The 23,131-nt window shown below is 36.6% G+C and overlaps 1 protein-coding gene across 8 annotated transcripts in view; it reads right to left on the bottom strand.

The window, feature by feature from the left end:
* Positions 1 to 23,131, bottom strand: part of SOX6 (SRY-box transcription factor 6) — a 381,731-nt gene that overhangs the window by 61,103 nt on the left and 297,497 nt on the right. For all 8 annotated transcript variants that reach the window (XM_075048005.1, XM_075048010.1, XM_075048011.1 and 5 more), the window contains 3 exons: positions 7,825 to 7,974; positions 3,760 to 3,940; positions 681 to 874 (listed from right to left, as the gene is read on the bottom strand). In XM_075048005.1, coding sequence (XP_074904106.1) covers positions 681 to 874; positions 3,760 to 3,940; positions 7,825 to 7,974 — 525 coding nt within the window. The remainder of the gene's footprint in view (positions 1 to 680; positions 875 to 3,759; positions 3,941 to 7,824; positions 7,975 to 23,131) is intronic.

Raw genomic sequence — 23,131 nt, 5'->3', positions numbered from 1 at the left:
TGTCCTCTGAGCGGTCCTTAAACTGTGTGTGCTAGAAACTGTTCCTCACCTTTCAGATATGATCCCAGCTTGCTATTTTGTAAACCGAATGATGTCCTGCTCAGTCCAATGCTGGTCATGCTCTCTCACCACTTTCTCTCATTTACCATTTTATTGTAGTGCCTCATTTCATTTTAATGTTTGGAAACTACGGCCAAGATTCAACAAATAACTTTGATCTCATTAAAACTAAGAGCCAAAAGCACTGTTTTGAGCCTCAATACTTTGTTGCAGCCGAGTCACAGATTCAAGCACACTCAGATACATTCAATAGCATGGTAATACTCAACCATGCTAGTACATAACTGGCCGTTTTGCCATATTTATCAATCCAATCATTCTCAAAAGCACAATTCAAAATCTAGTGGCCACAACTAGTGGTAGCTTCAACCAATCCATTTTCCACATTGTTACATGCATGCTTGCAGCTGAATCACATGAGTGCACAGGACTGCGTTTTTGAATGCTGTCATGTAAATGTAGAGAAGTTTGTAGCACAGCACTGTGAAGTGACAAGGTGTATTTAATGTGAAATCAGAGACTACTAAAAGCTCTAAAAAGAAATTTTGTATAAAAATAAGAAGCTATTTGCAGGGAAAAGAAGAATGAATGACAGACTTTGTGGCAATAGGAGACATTACCTTTTCATTCCTGCAGTTGTTTAGACCCATGTTATTCATGGAGGGCAATTTCCCATCAACACCATGCGGCTGCTGTTGCTGCTGCTGCTGCTCCCTTTGGATCTGCTCTCTCATTTTTCGAGCCTCCTGAATGGCTTTCATTACTGTGTCCTGGTCCCCAAATAGGGCAGGTGAATTAAGACTGGAAAGGATATCTATAAACAGAGAACACACTTTACTTAGGTAATTATCCAAATTAGAATCAGGAGTAAGCACTCAGCTCTCATACTGTTAGAACAGCACCCAATTTATAACTGCAAAAGGTGGAGACATGGCAATTGTTGTCTGTTTGAAGGCTTGATTAATCTATAGAACTGATTGATAAGCCTGTGCACTTCTTTTGCTGTTATAAATACAACCACTGAAGTCTTGGCATAGCCTGGTATAGAGGTATCTGAGCATACTCATGGACTCAAAGTTAAATATGTTTCACACAACAGTATTCTGAAGCTTAAGTGGGAAGCCTTTGAAGTATTAATAAAATGAACAAAGAAGGAGAAAGAAATCTTGTTTACTTGGCCATGAAAGTCTATGTCAATTTTTAGAATTTCTTTATTGAGAGAACCATTACTCAAGACATTTAGCTTTCAATTTCAGAAAGAGCACCTACAGTTACTTTTGGGGGACAGGCCTTGTTATTACCTTAACATGAGTATAAAGCTCTAAATCAGTAGAGAAAAAATGGTTTTCTTTCTATCACTCTGGACAGAAAGAGAAACTTTTAAACATGATTCAGACTCACACAAAACATTCCTGTCACATTTTAAAATGCATGCTAGAGGTAAAGATGAGTACCCCAGATACAGTTTCTGATTTGAGACCAAAAGACAGTGATTGTTTGATGACTGGTTTTTTTTGTGTTGCTGTGATGAAGCTTTAACTTGATGCTCCTGTTCCTGCATGAGAGTATCCTCTACACATGGATAGATTTGTGTATATATATTCTAGCTAGTAAGCTTTGAGCAATCAAATTTGTGCATGACCTGTGCATCTGCCTGACAAGCTCTGAATTTGTTATATTTGTGTACTTACTAACAGTCCACTATAAAACAAAACAAAACCAACAACAAAAAACAACCAACCAAACAAAAACAAACAGGCTAAGACTAGGAATTCTCCATCAAAGATAATTTACATATTCTTTTGACTTCATGCAAGTTCAGCTGAGTAAAATATAGCAAATTCAACCTTGAAGGACCCTGAATTCTTTTAAAATAAAAAAAGGTTAAGATTAAGGGTTTCTCATGCTTTATCCTGGGGACCAAACGGTTGATTTAATACTGTGGTCTAGATGAGAAGAGATGCAAATTGTGATGTTTTAGATGGAAGGGTGATGTTTCCTGTCTGAATGAAGCACCTCTCTCCAAAATAAAAGTAACATATTAGAGAACAACCATTGTTCTTGCTGGGTAAAATTTCCAATGCTCTGAACTGATTCAGCAACTAAGTTCCATTCTATAGCCTAAGTTGGGAACCATATTTGCATTACTTTTAATGAGACTTGGACTCCAAATCACCTAAATTTATCATTTAAAATGGAGCAAAAAAGCTCTTATGTTGCTTGCTGATTTTTGACAATGTTTCCCTGGCTTCTTTTATACCTAAGGATTGAGAGGAAAAGTTTTTATGACTTTACATGAAAAATACTCATTCCTTAGGTGTACCTTCTCTAGCCATTTCTCTGGAATGGTCTATGCCTTCAAACTGATATGCCACTTTCTAATGTTAGATAGTGCAGTGATAGCTGGAAATAAATGGACAGGTAGAGTATCTAGCTAGCTGCAGAAAGGATCTTTGAGAGATCATGATGTTCCCAAGTGTTTTGGGAATGGAACAAATCATATTTTTATATATTTAATGTATGTATTTAACATATCTGTTCATTATTCACAAGTGTTTCTATATATTTTACAAGTACACTTGAGCTACAGATTGTGAATAAGTGGTCTGTAGTAAGTATTTAGTCACTGTTAAAATTTACTATTTGAACTTTAGGGCTGATCACCTACGTTTTGCAGCTCTTGATTCTGTTTCTTGACTGGATAAGATAGTCTTCACACATAGTTTTCAGATCAATTTTGTTTCATTACTTAATAAGCTTTACTTCTTAATTAAAGAAACTTGAACACAGGTCAAAAATTTCTTATTTGTAACCATACAAATTAACAAAATCTTGACAGGTGGGTGAACAAATAATAAAAACATGAATGAATAATAAAATTAACAAATAATAAAACAAACTGGCTGGACTGAAGCCTTTCAGTCTTTGTTAAAAAAAAAAAAAAAAAAAAAGGAATATATTCAGCATATGGTATTTGTAAGATGAACTTAATAGCCAGAATGCAGAGGATTAGATTTCTTTTAGAATGCTGTTCTGGGTAAAACTAAGGAACGGTATATTTAGATTGAATAGCTGAAAACCACATTTGGAGTTGCCTTCTTGCCTGGCTTCTGGTTTACTGTAAACCATGGAGATACTGAATGTTCCCTGACCCTGGTTCAACAAAGTGCTTGAAAACTTTGTTATTTTAAGGTGTGTTACACTGTTGCATTGCATGTACACTAATCACATAAGCCATTATGTCTGTATGCCTAGTATCTAGTCAGGCGCTATATGCATGCAAAGATATTTTTTTGTTTGTTTAATCCAGAGGTCAAAATTCAAAAGTTAACTTTCCATATATACATCCAATTGATGTCTTTGGGGAAGGTACTCATACAAACCTCTTTTATACATTTTATATATGCATCTCTATTCACTTATGTGTACATATTTGTATGTATGTATATTTCTTATGTTATATATTTATTTTCTGTATTTCTTGTAGATGCATATCACTGCTGCATCATTTCTGTTACTGCTGCAAAACCCTGGCATCCAAGAGTTCTTTGAAAAACTTTCCTGCAATTTTTTTTCCCCTCATTTTAAACAGAAATGTAGGGCCAGATACCTACTTAATTCAGAAGTAAGCGTGTTCAAGCTGAGATTTCATGTAGAAAACTTGCCAGTTTCCTCATTTCCCCAGGACAGATTAGTTACCTAAAGAGGATCCTCTTCCCAGAGATCCACCGAGCGGGCTGGGGATGCTACTCTTGTTCGTCACTGTCACGGGACTGCTTTTACTGGCTGGGAAGAGGTTCTGTGTTGGAGATGTTGGGGATTTGACAGGTTCAGCTGTTTTGGGTCGGGCTGAAAGATTCAGTGGCTGGGCTGCTTCATCCTACAAGAGTTTAATGTAATAATTATTAGGAAAAGACAAATGAGCACATCATTTTGCAAGCAGCAGTTACTTTACACCTCGAAGACAATACCATATTCTCCAGCAATAATAACAAAAGAAGCTAATTATCTGCCTCCTTTAAGATTCAATGAAAGGAAACCTCATTAATTTCTCTGTGTTATGCTTCTATTTACATTAACGATGTGGCTGGATCGTTCTTTTTACCAAATTAAAATTTGAATTAGCTCACATTACAGCTTAATTTCCTAATGTGTTTTCAGAGATCTAAATTAACCTAGGGCATTTACAAAGAATTATTTAAAATTTCCAGCAGCTCAGTAATGCTTTTGCATCGGTTCTATTTGAAAAGTTCCTGGCACTATAAAAATAAGTTATGTAGCTTATTTTTAAATGTATTAGAAACTAAGGAATCAGAAGTACTTCTATGAAAGAATCATTTGGAAACCCTGACAGTTCTTTGGCCCACATTTCATGCTGCTGCTAACTTATACATTCCATGCATCTTATTTTGAGTTCATGTTTTGTTTAGTAAAATAATCTATGCTGTTCCCCCATAATAGAAGATAAGAATTTCACTGAATTCAAATTCCTTGACTTACTATGGTAATGAATGTGTACTATATGCATTTCAAAATATATTTTATTTTCTACTATTTAATTTTGTGTATTTTACAATATTTTGTTATTCAAATGCCCTGTATTTTTGACAGATTTATGTAAAATCAAGAATTTTTTTTCACATAAATGTTATTCTGCTTCTTGTTTGATACTTCTGTAATTATTTCTGTATTCTGTAATTATTTCTGCTGCATTCAACCTTTAGTGTATCCACATGTTTATTTGCATGAAGACAAGGCATATTTTTTAAGGATATGTAAATCTAGTAGCAGCACTTTTGTATCTTTTGATACTTTTCATATGCAATTATGGAAGAAATTCTCTCTGGCATATATCTTATTTCAGTGCTATAGGAGAATAAGTCTGTCTAAGAAATATCTTAACTTTTGGAAGAAGGCTCATTCAAGCAATTAATTTCTTTGATCAGGTTAGATATTCACAATGTAACCTTCTTCCCATTCTTTGAGCTTGTTCCTTTTGCATAACATGTTAAGCAAGACAGAGCATTTGGAAAATTGTGAAACAGTGATCTTCTGTAATTAAAGAGCCCAGTAAGACAGATCTCTCATTTAAAATATGCCCAAAGCAGAATTATGCTGGATATAAGAGAATATCGTCCATATTTTAAAACACAGCACTGATCACTTCAAAGCTTAGAAATATATGCCAGAATACAATAAAACACTACATTATCTCATCTTTTCCATTCTCCTTACTGTCAAGCAGTGATTTAGCAAAGTACATCTGATCATACACAATGCATTAAACAGGAAAATATAACAAACAGGTATTTATAATGCCATTGAATCTCCAGTTTTAAACTGTTTCCATAAAACTGCATGACATTTTTATTCTTCCTGACCTTGCAGGGTGCACAAATGTTCACACCTGTTCAGAGTCCAAGTGAAAGCAGAAACACAAAGGTATAAGGGACATAGTCCATTCTTGTGCTTTGTGGCCATGTTTACATGCAAGTTGTTTCATTGCACAGATAAAAAGTGGCTTCAATAAATTTCTGTGAGAGTTCAGAGCCCCTTTCAGACTATAAAGTTTGCCAGACTAGGTACTGTGAGCACGTATACATACGAATCTACACTACCACGTTCAATTTCTAAATAATTTTCTGCCTAGTACTGATACGATCATGTGAAAAAAACTCTAAACACTGCCAGAACCCGTTTGTTTGTACTTCATAGACAGCATTCTCATTTATGCGAGGCAACCAAAAAGCTGGAAAACATTCTGGTCACTGACTTAAAAGAAAAATCATTACGTTTTGTAAGATCTGACTCCTGGAAAAGAATTCCATTAGTTCTATAAATAATACATGTAGTTTATACAAACAACTGTTTAAAAACAGAGAAAATATAGAGGATTTGCTAAGCAATGCATGGCCATCAAAACTGTCATGTCTTATACAGGTAACAATTCACACAGACAGCATATAGGTACTGCTTTTATAGTAATAATTAATTTCTTCATTAGCCGTTAGAATTTGTCCACACAAAGCACTTGTAGTATATCTTCAATATTTTCAATGCAGTAGTGGGTTTAATAAAAATAAGAAGAAGGGGTCTTTTTTATTAACATATACTTCAGTCCATTCATGTTAAATTATGTAGGGAAACCCCCAAGAATTTGCATGTGGTCAATTCTGTAATAGGACTCAGCTGGCCACAAAGCTGGAATGGTATTGGCCTTGGTTCAAGGAGATATGTGCTTGAATTTAACCAGGGAAAATTTTACTCATATAGTAAAGGTTTGGTTTGGTGTAGATCCATTTGGCTCACTCACTTATGAAATTACTTTTTCACATTAAAGTAGTCAGTAGTATATTCTCAATACCATAAATCACTGGTGTAAGGTATCACTATACTATGGTAACTTTGCTGAAACAGTTGGGCTTTGCTTTTGGTGGCTTCTGTATTGACCATAACAAACTCTGCATATGTGCTAAATTTCACTGACTGCTCTCAAGCCTGGCATTGGATTACAAGGGGTAAAATATTAGACTAATACACATCTACAGTTAAGTAAAGTGAACGCTTTGCTAAATAAATGTTAGATCTAGCCATAATGGAATAGTTTTTATTTATTAGTACTCTCAGCCTAGCAAAAAAGTGTCATGGAAATTTATCAGCCCAGGCAGAAATATCTACTCACCCACACTTTACCGTGATGATTGATGATAATGAAAAAACAAATGATATTTTACTCTCATGTCAAAAAATTAAAAAAAAGAAACCCTCACCTCAAGTGAGTAAAATCTTCCCAGGCTGATTTGAGGCTAAGGACTGTGTGCCTGTATGGTGTTAGCAGCTAGCAAAGAAACACATACTCTCTCTCTCTCTCCCCAAAGTCACTATATGCCTTCTTTAGATCTATTTTAATAGTTCTGCATTTATAGCGCTATCATTCAAATTAGTAAAACATCTGAATGTTGGTGTTTTTTTTACAGTTTGAAGTAAATTGTTTCCGAGCATATTTGGTCTCATGGAACTCAGAACAACCACAGGAGAACACAGTAATAAAAGCCAGCCAGTTCCACCCAAAGGTACTAGCTGCACCACAGATTTCAAGGGGTGCACGATGTTCATTTCAAGCTGCTGGCAAATGCCATGTTGTAGCTGCCTGGTTCCAAGCAAGTGAGAATAAGCAGGCACAAGCATTCAGCAATGGCACAAAACCAACAAGGAGCAGCCCGGTTGTCAGCAGCTGTGTGAAATCAGCAAAAGTCAAATCAATCTGCAGTGACACAATGTTTTCCCCCAGGTCCTGACTTACATCTTATTTTTATGTGAGGCTGTTTCCAAAATTGTAGAATAAGTACAGCTAGAGATTTGTAAAATAATTAAAAGATCTACTGTCTCTCTCTTGCCCTAACAATGTAAGCTAGCACTGTATTTTAAGATACTCAAAAGTTCAATGTGAAACAATTCATGAAATGGATGCCTTTTATGCACATTACTAGATTACAAACTGAAATCTTGAAAATATCACATTTTACTGATGAATCTGTTGTGCTGCATGTGGTAGGAAGAGGGACACCTGGTATTTTTGGAAGCAAGAAGTGAATGCTTTCTCTTCCCTTCTCTATACTGATAATACAGCACTAAACGTGAACATTTTATTTGAATATTGAAGAAATTTCATGTGTTTCAACTTCCAACTGTAAAACAATTAAATAGACCATTTAATTTCACTGCCCTTTTCGGAAACCAACTTTTTTCTTTTCTGAAAAATACCTTAACTTGAGTTACCGGGCTGGTCCCTCTCTTCTCGTTTTTCATTCCAGTGGGTGAGAGTGCCCCTGTCGTATTTGGTGGCTGTGGAGTAGATGGCATTTTGGCTCCAGGAGAAACTTGCATGCTTGCCAGCTGAGCTGCATACAGTTGCTGGAAGACAAGAAGATATACAATATATTCCTGCAAAATTCCTAAAAAAAGAAGCTGTAAATGTACATAGTTTTTATTGCTCTGCTTTTTCTTCTTTTAAAGGAATTATAGATTTTTTTTCAGCACTTTCTTGTTTGTGGCTTTTCCTGTCTTGTTATTTTCAAAAAGAGAAAAAAAATAAAGACTTGAAAACTCCCACACACCAATATTTTTTTTCTTAATTTGACTTTTAGCTGATTTTTTTTTTTCCTTCTTGCTAATGACAGTCATGGTAATAAGCAGAAGGTTATACTGTCCTTGGATATTAAAAACAAACTTACAAGGCTGTTTATGAAAAGGAGGTGTAAACCCCTGTCAGAAACAACAATACTTCAGGTCCTTTCTGTTCTTACCCAGATATTGCCCACCAACTCCAGAACCTCTACTGGGAGCTGACATAGGAATTGTTTGCTACCAAAAGGCAATGCTGCATCTTCTCTAGACAGCGATGGAAGTTAAAATTTGCAACATGGTACGTCTCCATCTTGGTGTACAATGATAGTTATAATTTCTATAAATGCTAATAAGGAATGTAGGCCTCAAAAATTCCTGTAAATAGTGATGAAAATACAAAAACACTCTCATGGAACTTTTCAAAAAGTTTAACTGAAACATAGTAAAAGACTTGTATATTAAAATAAACTATTCCTACCAATCTAAAGTGTTTACTGAACAAAACCAAATAGGCTTAATTTCCTTCTAGTGACCAAATTTAAACCCTCACCTTGAATTAGCACCAGCAATAATTCTTCTACCATAAACAGGGAAGATCCTAATCCCTCTTCTACACATAAATCTATATAAACTTTGCCTTATTAGTGAGAAAAAAGCCAGGTGGTTTGTATGTAATTTCCAACATTACTATCATTCAGATGGACAAATAAAAAAAATTACAGTAATCAAAAGCAGACCTTTCAGCACATGTAATTAAATGAAAGCTTAATAAAGAATAATTTGCAAGAACCAGATGTGCTTATGTCATAATTGTTGCTTTCTTTGGAACAATTTTTCTAATGTAACAAGCCTCCACAGAAATGAAAGTTACACAATACTGTAAGCTCAGTGACTCAGTGGCTAGACAAACACGTGAAGGAAGGGCAGGGTCAGAACTCTGGATGACAAAGGAAAACTCTTGTTTGTTTGTTTGTTTCCTGTCACCCCTTTTCAATACCACACACAGGCTACAAAAGGATCACAGGTTAACATTTTGAAATCAATGGTGTTTAAATGTTTTGGCTAAGGTACTACTTTTTCCTGCACTAGAAATATTGAAAATAGAAAAAATTGCCAGCTTTTGGTGATGTCCTGGAGAATGAAAATGAAGCACTGTATATAACAGTAAATGGGATTTTTTTTTTTCCCCGTCCCAATACTGGGATCTTAACCCTTTTAGCATATTCTTCAGGTCAATCTATGCTTGCTTAATAGGATGCTCTGCTTACATGAGAGTAAGAAGCACATTTCACAACTTCTGAAAGCCTGCATGTTTTTGCCTCAGAAATAATCAGGCACTGTACCATGACAGAGACGATACAATAAACTTGAATACAATTTAAAGGCAAAATCCAAAGATTATAATGGCTTTCTCAGTGTTCTGTACTTTGTCTATTAAAATACTTTTCCTTTTTTTTTAAAATTAGGAACCTATTTAACATCTAATTCCACTATCTGGGGAGATGAATTAGATTTTACTAAAAGTAAACTAAAACTTTAGTACTTAAAGTAGTGTGTATTGCACTTTCAAGAGTGGGAAAGGAATTCTATGTAAAAACAAATCCAGGTTTACCAACTAAAGTTCAAAAGAATTTCTTTCTCCCTTCTCAGGTAAGCCATCAGGGCAAAAAAGGTGGGTTCTGAGTTATTCTTTCTACAACATTCAGTCTTTCTGAGAGGATAAAAGTCAATAGTCAATGACGGTAAGCAGCATAGTGTGGCGGGTAGACCCAGGCTGGCTGCCAGCCACCCAGCTAGCCGCTCTCTGCCTCCCCCTTCCTCAACAGGATGGGGCAGAAAATAAGATGGAAAAGCTCATGGGTCGAATAAAGACAGGGAGATCACTTACCAGTTACCATCATGGGCAAACCAGACTTGGCTTGGGGAAATTTCATTTAATTTATTGCCAATTACAATAGAGTCGGATGGGGAGAAACACAGACGAAAACTAAAATCCCTCATCCCTGCCATTTTCCCAGGCTCAGCTTCACTCCTTCATTGCTGACTCCTCCACCTCTTCCCCCACCCGGCCTGGCTGCCGGCAGGGCTGTTCCTCACACTCTGTCCCTCACTCCTCGCTGCCTGTGTGGCATTTTGCCCTTTCTGGAGAACGGTTTCTCAGAGGTGCCACCGTCTTGGCTGTCGGGCTGGGCGGTGCCCTGTGGTGGGGCCGTTGAGGAACCGGCTGGAACCGGCTGGGTCCAGCGCGGGGCAGCCCCCCGCCGCCTCTCCTCACAGCGGCCGCCCCGCAGCCCCCCCGCTGCCAGCACCAGGGCACCAACATGGGGCACGCACGGCAAATGGAGCTTGTAGCCCAGTTAGCCGTGACAGGTAAGCAAGGGTGTCTTTATCGTCTCTAAAAGCTGCAGCCCACGGTGTAGCTGTATCTTCACCGGATGCCTCAAGATCAACGCGAAGAGAGAGAGGCGTGACACTGGTCAGGGGGCTCATCAGGGACCTGGTACTTGAGTCCCAGCAGGACTGGCAACTGAAGTGTACACAGCACTTTAAGGGTCACCGCAACAAAAAAAGTGGGCTGTTATAGTGACTGTCTAGGAAACTGATTTCAGAAACACAAACATTAAAAGCAGAATAAAATTAGAATTATACACCACTCCCCTCCCGGTTTGTTGAGGGCTGTATTGGCTGTACTGCAAGCAGCATGAGGAATAAATGTTTCTAAAGGGAGACAGAGAATAAAAGAAATTTTGTCATTTATATATATGTGTGTGTGTATAATTCATCACTGTGTTACTCCAAGGTCATAGTACTGGCTTTAGCCTGGCATTTCTATAAATCTGTTTTACACCATAAAGGCAAATGTAAAATAAGTAACAGCAATTATCTTTCTGGTTTGCTTAGACTTTAAAACAAAGCTGTTCTACAAATGAGTGCAAATCTTGCAAGAATTCACGCTACTGCTAGCAACACAGCCATGTGGACTGGGAGGCTGTATAACTTCTTTTAAATACCAGTTTGCATGGGGAGCTAGCCAGTCTGGAAACATATGTGCAAGCCCCCCCCCAAAATGGATACTTTTGCAAATACCACTGTTGTGGCTTGAAGTGGCAATTTAGGACCTCACATTGAGATGGTCAGGTTGTGAGGCTTTTATTTGCAAGATTAAGGAGGGGGGAAAAACCCAAATATTGAATGAATGTTGATTGCTAGCTTTTAATGCTCAAGAGCAAAAGTTTCAATGGATTTTTTCAATTGAAATTCTAACCTACCTATTATTGAGTAGTGACTAAAAAAATTATCCTACCTTGAACAATGAAACATATCTTCTTTTTAATGTACATCTAGCACATAAAAAGAGGAGCATTTCATAATCCTTATGACAACCATTGGCTCAGAAGGCTCTTGATTACAAATTAGACATTCAAAACCATCAAGTATTCATGATTTTTTTAAGAAGCCTTAAAAATGTACAGCCTGGTTTTTATTTTTTTAAAAGGTCACTAAATTAGATTCTTAGAGTCCAGTTCCCAGCATCTAAATATAAGTAGTGCTGATTTTGAGTTAGTGAGTGCTCCTCCTGTATAGTTAACAATTTTGAAAACCAGCTCACTTAAGATACATGAGCATGGATGTAGTTTTACAGTTTTCAGAACCAGGTTTCTTCTGATGTTGTTATCTAACACTGAAGAGTAGGATTTTGAAATGCCACAAGTCTCATTTACGGCAATGGCAAGTCTCACATTTAGGCACCTCTGAACTTACAGGCTTACGGACTTAAGCACTTGTCACTGAAACTCTATTCTGGCTGTAATCAACTAAAAATCTGAGGGGAATTTATGAAAGTTGGAGGTCACTATGAGTCTGAATGATGTTCATCTACCTAAAAAAATTACAGATGAGTGGGAAAGTGCTGTACTCAGCATGTGTACAGCACAGCACAAGTACCTACTGATTTTTTTATCTGGAAACAGCAGAATTCATACTAAGCTTTTGCTCTAGCTTAGAGCTACCATACAAGAAGAAATTAAAAACTAACAAAAACAATAATCCAGGGGTGGTGGTGGTATTTTCTGCTTCAGAAATTGCCTATGGTATTTGATGAATTAGTTCCATTATGCTCTTTTTATAAAAAAGTATCATCCACAATCTAAAATTTGTCAAAAAACCTATGAACTAATAATAGAGCAACTTGACTGATCCAAACGTTAAAACCTTTCTTAATGCCATCTAAGTTTCACAATGCCTTTGTGAGATATTTTCGTGATACAGAAGGATAACTACCTTCGCTGCCAGTGTTGATTCATGCCTTGTCAGAAGACAAAGGCCTTAGGCTTACATATCCCTCTCACAGTTTTCAACATTTTTTCAATAGTTTTTCAACTAGTTTTTTCAAGTAGCTTTCAATAATCAAAACTCTTTCATTAGCTCAGGTTCCTTTCCTGTATGACTTTCCACTTGCACATAGGTCTGTGACATTCCTACGCACATGCTCTGCTGAATGACACTGAGCACAGCAAATGAGCACAGAGCAAAGCTTTCTAGGCACCAGATGTTTCCTTTTTTTTACAGCAGGAATACTGATACTTACCTCTTAGGCTGCAGCATCTGTGTCTCAACAAATGAATAAAGGTGAAGAATTTTGAGAATCGAATGTTACAGAAGTAACACATTGTGAGGAAAATAGAATGGGCCTTAAATCAACACAGCTAAGGGAGATTTGCACTGATAACAACTTGTTAACTTTGTGACAGGCTGTTTTACCATGTAACACAGAATTATGATAATCATAACCTTCTTACCAATGGTTTGTCAATGACAGGCCTAATGGAAAAAGTTCATTTAGAGAAGATATTTCAATAAGAGAAAGCGATCAACTGCTGCACAGGAGAGAGGCAGTTTCTTTAGATATGTGAGCCCAGGGAGGAAATGAAGAGAGCAGTTGCACTTGTGTATATGAGAACAAAAAGGCAAGGGCTAGACATTTCAACAGACTGCTTTCATGAGGGAGAATTTGGTCACAGCAGTGGGGATATAATTCAGTTGCTATTCTTTGCATCAGAATTCTGACGAAACTATAGCAAAGCCATATGTGAAATACGGAGATAAGAGAGAGAGTGGTTGCAATAGTCAGCATAGCAGATAATCAAAGCACAGGTGATGAGGGCTGGCCTAGCACAATGAATTGCAATAGGTGTACTTGGAAGATGCCCCTAAAAGAAATTCAGTAGAAGAAGGCTTGTTCCAAGGAGAAAGGAGGGATCTGTTCTAGAAATATTTACCCTTCTATTTTGTTTTACTAAAAGATCTATGACCAAAATGAAAGACATTCTCCTTTTTCTGTATTTGTACATTATTTCTCCAAAGGTGCTAGAAGTTTTTTTTTTTCTCAGAAACAAATGCTAAATTTTATGGACCCTGATTAAATCTAAAGTTTTCCATTACTAAAAATGCAAGTCCTATATTACATCTTCAACAAATACATTTGCTACAGTAAATGAAACTGAACAATAAAACTACTGAGAATCAAGTGAGAATCGTTATTTGTCAGCATTTTAAATGAATTGTGCAAAGCTGAAATATCTTATTTATAGAGATGAAAGTTCAGCTATTTAGACAATGAGTAATTTGGTTTCTAAAGATGAAAAACTCTAAGGAGTGACTGCAAGTGCTGTTGAAATCCTACACTACAAGAGGTAATGCAGTTATTTTTTTCCACGGTATATTTAGTACATAGTGTTGCAAAGCTATAATTCCAGAATTTTCCTTTCCAGCATATAACATGCAATAATAATACTTAGAACTGTCTGATCACAAAAGGTTTTTACAAGCTCACCAAAACCAGCAGCCTTTTTATTATTTCCAGTGAGCATTTCTGAAAAGAAGCTACCCAAATCAAAAAATCCCACCTTCAGTGGGACTACTTATTTTTTATTATTGGTGTAGAGGTGCTTAAAATAAGCTTGACGTCAAACAAATTAAAGGAAACAGAGTCTCTGTTTGAAAAAGTTTTTCTTCTGTTTGGAGGAAGAATGGATTAGTGCTCAAACCCATGTTCTGGGTGTCATAGAGAATAACTATGGAAATAAAGGTTAAGTGCTGACCTGAGCCCGATGTCACTGGTATAGCCTTCAGCAGTTCAGGCAAGGTAACCTTTTCAAAAAGCAGTGCAGAAGCATAAATATCCTACTCAAATATTTCACACACATCTTAATCTAAGTGCAAGAACTGTTTCTAAAGTAACGTTAATTGTGCTTATTCCTTCCTATTTTTATATATAAATGTCATTTTTTGTATTGATGTGTCTTTTGTACCAAATATGTTCAGTGACTAACAGTGTAGTTGAGACCTCTACTGTAGCACCAAGGTAAGAAATGGGGTTATTGGCTTATATATTTTTTTTTTAAAAAAAAAGCACATGGCTGTTTTTCTCTTTGTTTTAAGATTATTTTTATGCAGATCCTTAGAGTGAGAGGTAGGTTAACAGAAAACGACATCCAGAAACACGAGACAGCCTAAGTAACTCATCAGCAGCTTAACCATGTGACAAACCCAGGGGCAACTCGAAGACAGCTACTGCCTGTGGAGTCTGCCAAGAAGCCAGATGCCATCACCAGAAAAACACCTTCCACAGCTCAGCATCTGTGTCCTAGCAGTGCTCTCCACACAAAAGGAAAAGGAGGAGGAGAAAGAGAAGGAAAGATGCATATAAAATTGTTAAAGGAAATGTGCATACATATGAAAGCAACTCTTATTTGAATTTTAAAATCTAAAACTTGGAAAAATCAAAGCTTTTGCTGATGAAAACAAGATCCCTTCAAATTAATAGATTGAATATTTTATGCTAAAAGTGTACACTTTCTTTTGTTTTACAATATATTTGTGCAGGCGCTACCTGTTAAAACAGTGTATTTTATAAATTTGTTTTGATGAAATTTAGATGTCTTGGTAGCATTTTCTCAGTTTGTTCTAAGAAAAATGTTAACAGATCAAAATAAGGTGAGTTTTACAGATCTACTAGTACTGTGGGCCAGACTCTCCTCTCATTTTCACATGTGCCACCACACAGGTAACAATAGTTTACTATTTAAGAACCAACAACTATGCAACATCAACTTCACTCACAGGTTTATGCTAAATAACTGAGAACAATTTGGCTTTACATGGGAATATCTGAAATGGCATCAATCAAGTACAGCTACATGAAGTTGGAGCAACAATTAGGGAAAAAGTGTTTAATTCAGAAAGATGATAAAGAGTAACAATACACTGCAATGACTTCTTTTTCTCTACAGAATCCAAGTGTCACAATATATGTACATGGTTTCCTTTTAAGAGCATCATTCCTTTCTTTTCCCTGTTTGTACATGCCTAACGTATCCATAGTGGACATAACATTCTGATTTTAAACACACAAATATCACCCTACTGCAGGGTCTGCTCACTGTTACAGAGTGTAAGTAGCCTCGACTTCTTACAATAATGTACCAAATACCTTTGCAAAAAGGTATTAAGGTATAACACGAACAGGCAGCTAATGAATTATCATAACTAATGTCATAATAACAAAGATTGTTGCAGTGATTACTTATGCACTTGCTGGCTAATGTGCTCTCAGATTTATTAAAGCCCAATATGCAAAAACAAACTAACTGTGTTTATGGAAATACAAATAATACATTTTGTAGTCACAGACGGAGTTAGAAGACTTCAGTTTTCCCTATATGTTCAGCTGTGTATCTACTGAAAAAGACTTCTTTCTCAACTAAAAGAATTATTTTACCGGTTAGTCACATTCATTCACTTCAGGTTTTTTGAACTATTAACACCAGTAATTTCAGTGTCTGTCAGTTGCTATTCTATATATTGTTAAGGGAAATTTTTATGTGACCCTAAATTCCATTCAATTCCTGTCTCCTTAGGACATACACATGCCTGTTTTGCTTCTCTCTCAAGCTGCAAAGTAACAGATACCTAATTTCACCACTGAGTGTCTGCTGGTTCCAACTCCTTTTACTGACCACAAATTCATTGTACTGGTTCAGAAAAAGAAAAATCACTCTCATCGCTTCTACTGCCCTGCTGAGGATAATGGCCAACCCATACTGAAAATAAAACAATCTCTACACATTTTAGATACTGCAGCTTGTATTGTTGTAGTACTGCAGAGTCAAGATCCCCTTATGCAAAATAACAGCTTTATTTTGTTAAAAGGGCCTAACTTTAAGTGGACCATGGAATATTTATGGCTCTCAGTAGTCCTTTGAAAGAGTTATCTTATGTTTTTATGCCGATCATGGGTCAGAGGTTCAAATCAGCACTTCTTTCTGTCACTCCTTATATGTTTTACTATAATTTACAGCTCAGCAAGAGGACTCATAAAACAAAAGTGTCTATTTTACTTCAGCAACTAATTCTAGCTAATCAAAGCTTTCCAGCAAAACAACCCAGCATGAAGCTCTGTGTGGAAAATATGCAGAGAACAAAGCGTTTTGTCAAATAACACATCTCATGATGTAAACACATATGTCTCTTATAGGAAATTTTATCGCTTCCACATTATCGGCACACAAAAGGAGCATTCTTGTCGCAGACCTGGTGCGACTGTGGAGCCATCGTCATTGGAAACAAGAGCCTGATTAGGTTCCCACACAGATATGAATAGATTTTCTTTTTTTAGTGTAACGCTGCCTTTCTTATTTCTTAAACAGACTAGTAATTGTGGCTGTAAAAACAGTGAATTGTGTTTGGACGACATTTGTTTCTTCATATTTTTTTTAGCTACCCAATGACACCAATTATCCCATATGGTTGTCCTCTTCTGGAAAGTCTGAGTTAATCCACAGCTGTGAAGATGAAGACGCACCCAGCAGGCTCTAAATCTGGTGGGTCTCTTGTCTGCTAATAAAGTCCACAGTCTGCTGGACAGATGTTAAGCGAATCTGTTAAATAAGTCAGTGACAAAGACCCAGACTTCTGCTGGGGAAAATAATTAGCAAAAACATATCTATTCTTCATAGAATTTCATTTCTTGCCTCATCTTTTGGAGAAGCAAATTTTCATTACTTGGTAAAGAAGAGTCCCACAGCACATATAATAGGTCCTGCTCAAAATAAGAATGGACTAAATGATCACATTGGCGTGTGTTCTGAAGAAATGATAGATCTTTTTGTCCTTGACTTATTCTTGCATGCTGTGGCTCCTGCACTGTGATTTTAAGTTTGGTTTTATTCATCATAATATGGGCTTCTATTGGGAGAGCCTGAATAAGTATCATCAGCTATAAAATATCTACTTAAATTTTTAATGTAATGGGAAATGTAAACTGAAGATGAAATTACCATTTGACTAATTTTTCTTTAAATGTTATTAACATTGCTTATTCTTAAATAAAGGGGTTACAGATAACACATTCGGGCCCCAAGGCTCATCCTGATGTTCTGGGGAAAACAAACAAACAAACAAACAAAACCCCAAAAAACAAACAAGCAAAAAACGTGGAATGAGAAGATATCTGCAGCAAGATCCACATTTAGAGACTTAGTCACGCACTCACTTTTCCCTATCCCTAGCTGTTTATCATCATGGCCTGACAGCATAGACATCCAATCCCAAAGTGTCTCTCAGTTACAGTCATGTAAATTTGAAGAAACGCTACAGAGCTAAACTATATGCACCAGTGCAATAAAGAATTAACTCGCCTTCAGGCACATGTGCATTAAGGTGCTCTTAAGATCATTTCTGTTTCGTTTGCGAACTGTATTTCTCATTCTTTTGACCTCATCCTGCTTTGACGTAATGAAGTAGAAATGGCCATCAAAACAGCTCACTCTGCTTTGCTGCCTAAATGCAGGCAACTCTCATTTAGGCATTGTTCCTGAGATCGTGCCCCTTAGAAATCAAATGGCTTTGATTTCATTGAATAATGACAATTAAATACAATCTCTCAGCAACTGCCTGTTCACAACCTGGTTACTGCAAAGCTGTGGGCAAAGCGAAGAATGCTTAGAGCTCAAATAAATTATCAATCACTGCAAGTAGCTAAGACAATGTATATATTTTGGCACCTGGCAGTTGCCTCTGTAATATTGTATTTGTTTCCCCTTAGGAAGTAAAGCCATTGGTTTATTAGTTTTACAGCACCTTGACAAGTTTCCAAGATACAATGTCACTCCATCACCCTATGAGGCTGCTGGGAATTTTTAATGAGACAACATCAAAATTGTGAAAGAAAAGTTTACTCTCCACATAAAATATGAATTAAAAAATGTACCCTAAAATTTTTATACAATTAAAGTTCAGACAGTACATTAGGTATCTTATATCACTATAGAATAGATATAATGTTGGCTCTATTGAAATAAAAAAACTAGTCAGCTCACAAGCGTCAGTGTGTGATATTTAAAAGAGACTTCCTATTTCTTCCAGTGTGACTGAGTCAAAAATCTAACCCTGTAAAGTGTAGGTACTGGTCCTAAGTCCCCCAGAGAGAAAACTATATTTCTGCCGTGTCAGAAAAGAACAAAGGGCAGACCAAAATCTGACCAGGGGGAACAGAGTAACAGCTATGGAAAAAAAAATAATAATTAAAAAAAAAATAATTGAAAGCTTTCTGTAGCAAATATGGAGTTCTTGCTTTCTGAAGAGCAATTCCCTTGTGAAGGCACTGACTGGAGGGAGAGGCAAAAATCCTCACTGACTTGGCGGTTGTGTCTTACCTCATTTCACTCTTCCCCCCCCCCCGCCTCTTTCCAAACAGACTGAGTGTTGGTCTGCTGAGAATATGATGCTAAGCCACTTTTCCTGTAGAGTTTTTAAACAGGGCCTCTGAGAAAGGGTTTGATACAATTCAATGACTGAAGTAATACCTTTGTCCATCTGAGCATTAAATGGCCCATTGAAATACAGCTTAGTTAGAAAGAATTTCAGCAAATGGTGCTTTCTAATTTTTTTTTTATTATTATTATTCCTCTCCCAACAGATTACAGCCTGGATCTGAAAATGCAGTTCAATCACTTTTGGTTGCCTCTCAGGTCAGGCCTTTAGCCAGTGTTAATTAAATATAACCCCTTTAGAATACTGGAGGTTAAATGAGAGCAACAAACTGGTCGTCTTCAAAGTATTACCTCATGCTCTCCAAAAAGCTGCAATCTGTTTGGGAGGGCCCTCATTTAAATGCATTCATCTTAACAATGAAAATTTATTGGGGGGGGGGTGTGCGGCGCAGAATCCACGCTAAAGGCTATTTCGTCCAACAGCTAGTAATCACAAAACATTAAACACCTATTTCCATGCAATATACCATGTCTATTGTATTTAAATAACTGCAGCAGACAATTTAGGCTGTAGCAGCACATACAGCACAATTTTCAACTTGATAAAGTGAAACTATAAAGAATCAATGCATAAGTCAGACAGCTTCCATACCTAATATTCTTCCCTGCAGCTATTAGAAGTTCACATTTTTGTCTCTAGTAGGCATGAACATTAGTATACCTTCAATTTCATGTCTTCAGTCACATTTTGTTGTCTGTTCCATACAATTTGACCAGACCATGAAATTGGAAAGTAGCTGAAATTGTCCTTTTTTCATCTTAATGATTCTAAATGAGAAAGGGAGGTTTTTCTGTAGGCTATTTGTTTACTGCTTTGTAAAAGTTTCCTAAAGTATTCATAACAATTTTACTATTAAATTACTTGAAAGAAAGCTTTTTAATATGTGGTAATTAGTCTTGTCTTTCTGAACATGACTTTACTGTAAATACTCCTCCTTGACTATCCCTTTGTCCCAAGATTCCTTAGAAGAATGCAACCAAGCGATAATTCAGCATTATCGCTGCTTCAGTGCACTAATCGCTTAAAGAGCAGCAAGGACCCTATGTTCACTGCCACAAGGCTCCTACAGCCTCCTGGCCTAAGGCAGGCTTCCCAGCCCAGCAGCATCCAGATGTCAAGAGGAATATCCAGGTCCTGATGCAGCATGCCGCTCCATTCCAGTATGGCCTAAACATCTGTTTCATCTGCTGGCGTACAACCTGCTGAATACACTGAGACTGCCGCACAAAGTAGGGAATTGAATGAGGGTGGGAATGAAATACTGCATTTGCATAGCTCAGTGTACATATCACTAAAAAAACTCTTTGCAGACACAGAAATTAACACGAAATGCTTGGAACCCCAAAACTGGAGTTTGACCATTTGCTGTCTCAAATGGAGCTCTACGGACTTAAAATCTAGACAAATAGCAAGAAGGACAATGTGATAATTTAAAAAAAAATCCTTTCTACACAATACATGCTTAGCATTTTTTGTCCTAACGGAGGAAGAGGCCATAACACCTTAACTTCTCATCTTACTAATTTCACCCTGATTTAATTCTTTGTGGTGTAAGAAAAGGACAAAAGAAGAAAAAGCACAGAAGTATGTAACACAAATTGCTTGTTGCAGTTATAACAACTGCTCTTTATACAAAATACTTACAATGAGGCGAACTTAGGCATCTATTACATATTTATAATTTCCTATAGACAGTAACTCAGGTGTTCTAAAACAATAAGCATCTTTTGTCTAAAAGATAGGGATATGTAAACATTGACATTTTATCTTGAGGCATGACAAAAACAGCAAACATTTTAGTTGGTCTAGAGTAAGTTCTGACAAGGAATAAAGGAATGCTAATTGTTCTCATCTCTTTCACTTTGTGTATCTATTGTCTTGTATTTTTGCTAGCAACAATAATGGAATAGTTGCATGATAACATGCAAATTCTTTGAGTTGTTTATGAAAGCAAGATCAAAGCCCAAACTGAGAGTGCATCTTTTTTCTCTGTGTTTTTTTCTCAAGAGGAGGACCTAATGAGAAGTAGTTTAACCAGGAGTCTTCCTCTGCAGTTGCAGAGCCGGAGCACTCTCCCAGTGCTGCCTCCTGTCTTACTCTTTTCTCTGATCAGCCTGGGGACATGGTTCACCTCTGTGTGCCAGCAAACAGGAGCACAGAAGGCAGGAGGGACTAAATACTTCTGTGTCCCACCTCCACATGGGGTGAGCACCTGTACCCAGAAACTAGGGAGTATCCCTCAGACCTTCTATTTAAACACACCCTCTGTGAACCTGAACGAGTCACCATTTTCTTCGTGCTGCTCATGAAAGGAATACGCTGGTACTGCACTACTACAGTGGCCAAACTAGGTATATCTGAATACAACCATAAAGTATTCCTATTAAAGATAAAATGTGAGCATCAATAAAATCTATTTTAATAAAATATTGCAAATATCAAGAAAACCCAGAATGCAACAAAATGTAAAATCTTCATGAAATGTCTATAGCCATTTACTCTTCAGGAGGATAGCAGAAATGTCAATAAAATCTTAAGCGCAAAGATTTGCATTCCTTCATTTAATGCTGTCAGATTACTGATATGCTACTTTTTGATCACAATTCTCCTGTTATTTACCATGCACAGGAAAGAACACCATAGACTTATCTTTGTGATTCTCCCCAGATTACATGTTGTACTACACAGCTTGGAAATTAGCAAAAAAATCTTTAACTTTTTAAATGATTTTTCAAAATAACTGTTACAGACTCTGCTTAAAACTATTATGTATTTGATATAGAAGTAAACAGATAAATAAAATATAAGTTCATTTAAGCCTAAATACCTTTGGTAGAAAGCCAGTCACAGCAAAGGACAACTGCATTTGCTTGAAAAGTAATTTTGAGTTTCCAGTGGATAATGTTATTTGACAAAAACTGTGAACTGTTGAAGATAAATCTTTATATAATTTTCCTATGTTTGCTTCTATTAGAATTTGCTTTTGGCATTTTTATAGCATAAATTCGACCTTATCAAAATTGTGGATAGCACTAAAGTTGAGTAACAAGCTCGCTTAGGAAAGCAAGCAAGGACCAGGAAGCATGGCTCCAAAGTTACCTGCAAACAAAGGCTCTAGCATTTTAAACTCCTTCTACTGTATCTGAGGAAAGCAAATAAGCAGCACTTATTTAAAGTAAAAATATAACAACATCTATCAGGAATATATGAAAATATAAGCAGATGGTTGCACCGGAATGCAGTTTTTTCATTCACTTTGCACTATCGTAACATTACCTTCTCTGGTGACACTGTAAATCAAATTATTCATAGAAAGAATTGAAATGTTTTCTGATACTCTTTTAGAAGCTCTTCCAAAAATCAGGTTTTTATTCCTTACTTCTAATATAAAGTATCTTTAACAATAAATGTGAGAGATCTATATGAAGAGCAGTTACCTCATGAATTCAGACAGTAGAAATGTGTTGCGGACTAAAGCTAGTGTAAAAAGAAGTAGCTGCTTTAAAAAGAACCCCTGTGATAAGGGAAATAAAATTATATGATTGAAAAGCAATTAATTACAGTAAGTTTGCTGAACAGATGATAGCTATCAAAGCTTATCAAATTTTACATTTCAGAATTTCATATATTTATTTTTAAAAAATGTTAACAGATAGATGGGCTTTGTGAGAGAAGTCAGGAGTTTCATTCAGGCTCATGTCAGCAGGATTACAAGCAATTATGAGTAACTGATTGTTGAGCTGTGTGAAATGAGTTGGTGAATGAGTTTCCTAGTAAGCACACGTCCATGTCACTGGTACGATTGCCAGTAATGTAGACAATCTTAGTTGAAGGGGTCTAAAAACATAATTATTCTCCTAATCCTACAGGGGATGGAATCAATTCAGGGCAGAAGATGGTTGTGCAAGTGATGCTTCTAGTGTAGACCACCTAGGTTTTTTCAACCTGGCACCAGACAGAAAAAGAAGGGCATAAGTAAAAGAAAAAGAAATCAGGACATGGAAAAAAGAAGTGGCAATAGATCTTCTCTAGAAATATTTCTTAAGATCTGGCATAGCTTGGTGGATTCATTCACTGTCTGACCACCCAGATGGAGAAATTGTCAGATATA

The sequence above is a fragment of the Buteo buteo genome, chromosome 16, assembly GCF_964188355.1.
Source record: "Buteo buteo chromosome 16, bButBut1.hap1.1, whole genome shotgun sequence".
Lineage (NCBI taxonomy): Eukaryota > Metazoa > Chordata > Aves > Accipitriformes > Accipitridae > Buteo > Buteo buteo.
This window is presented reverse-complemented; position numbering and strand designations above follow the sequence as displayed.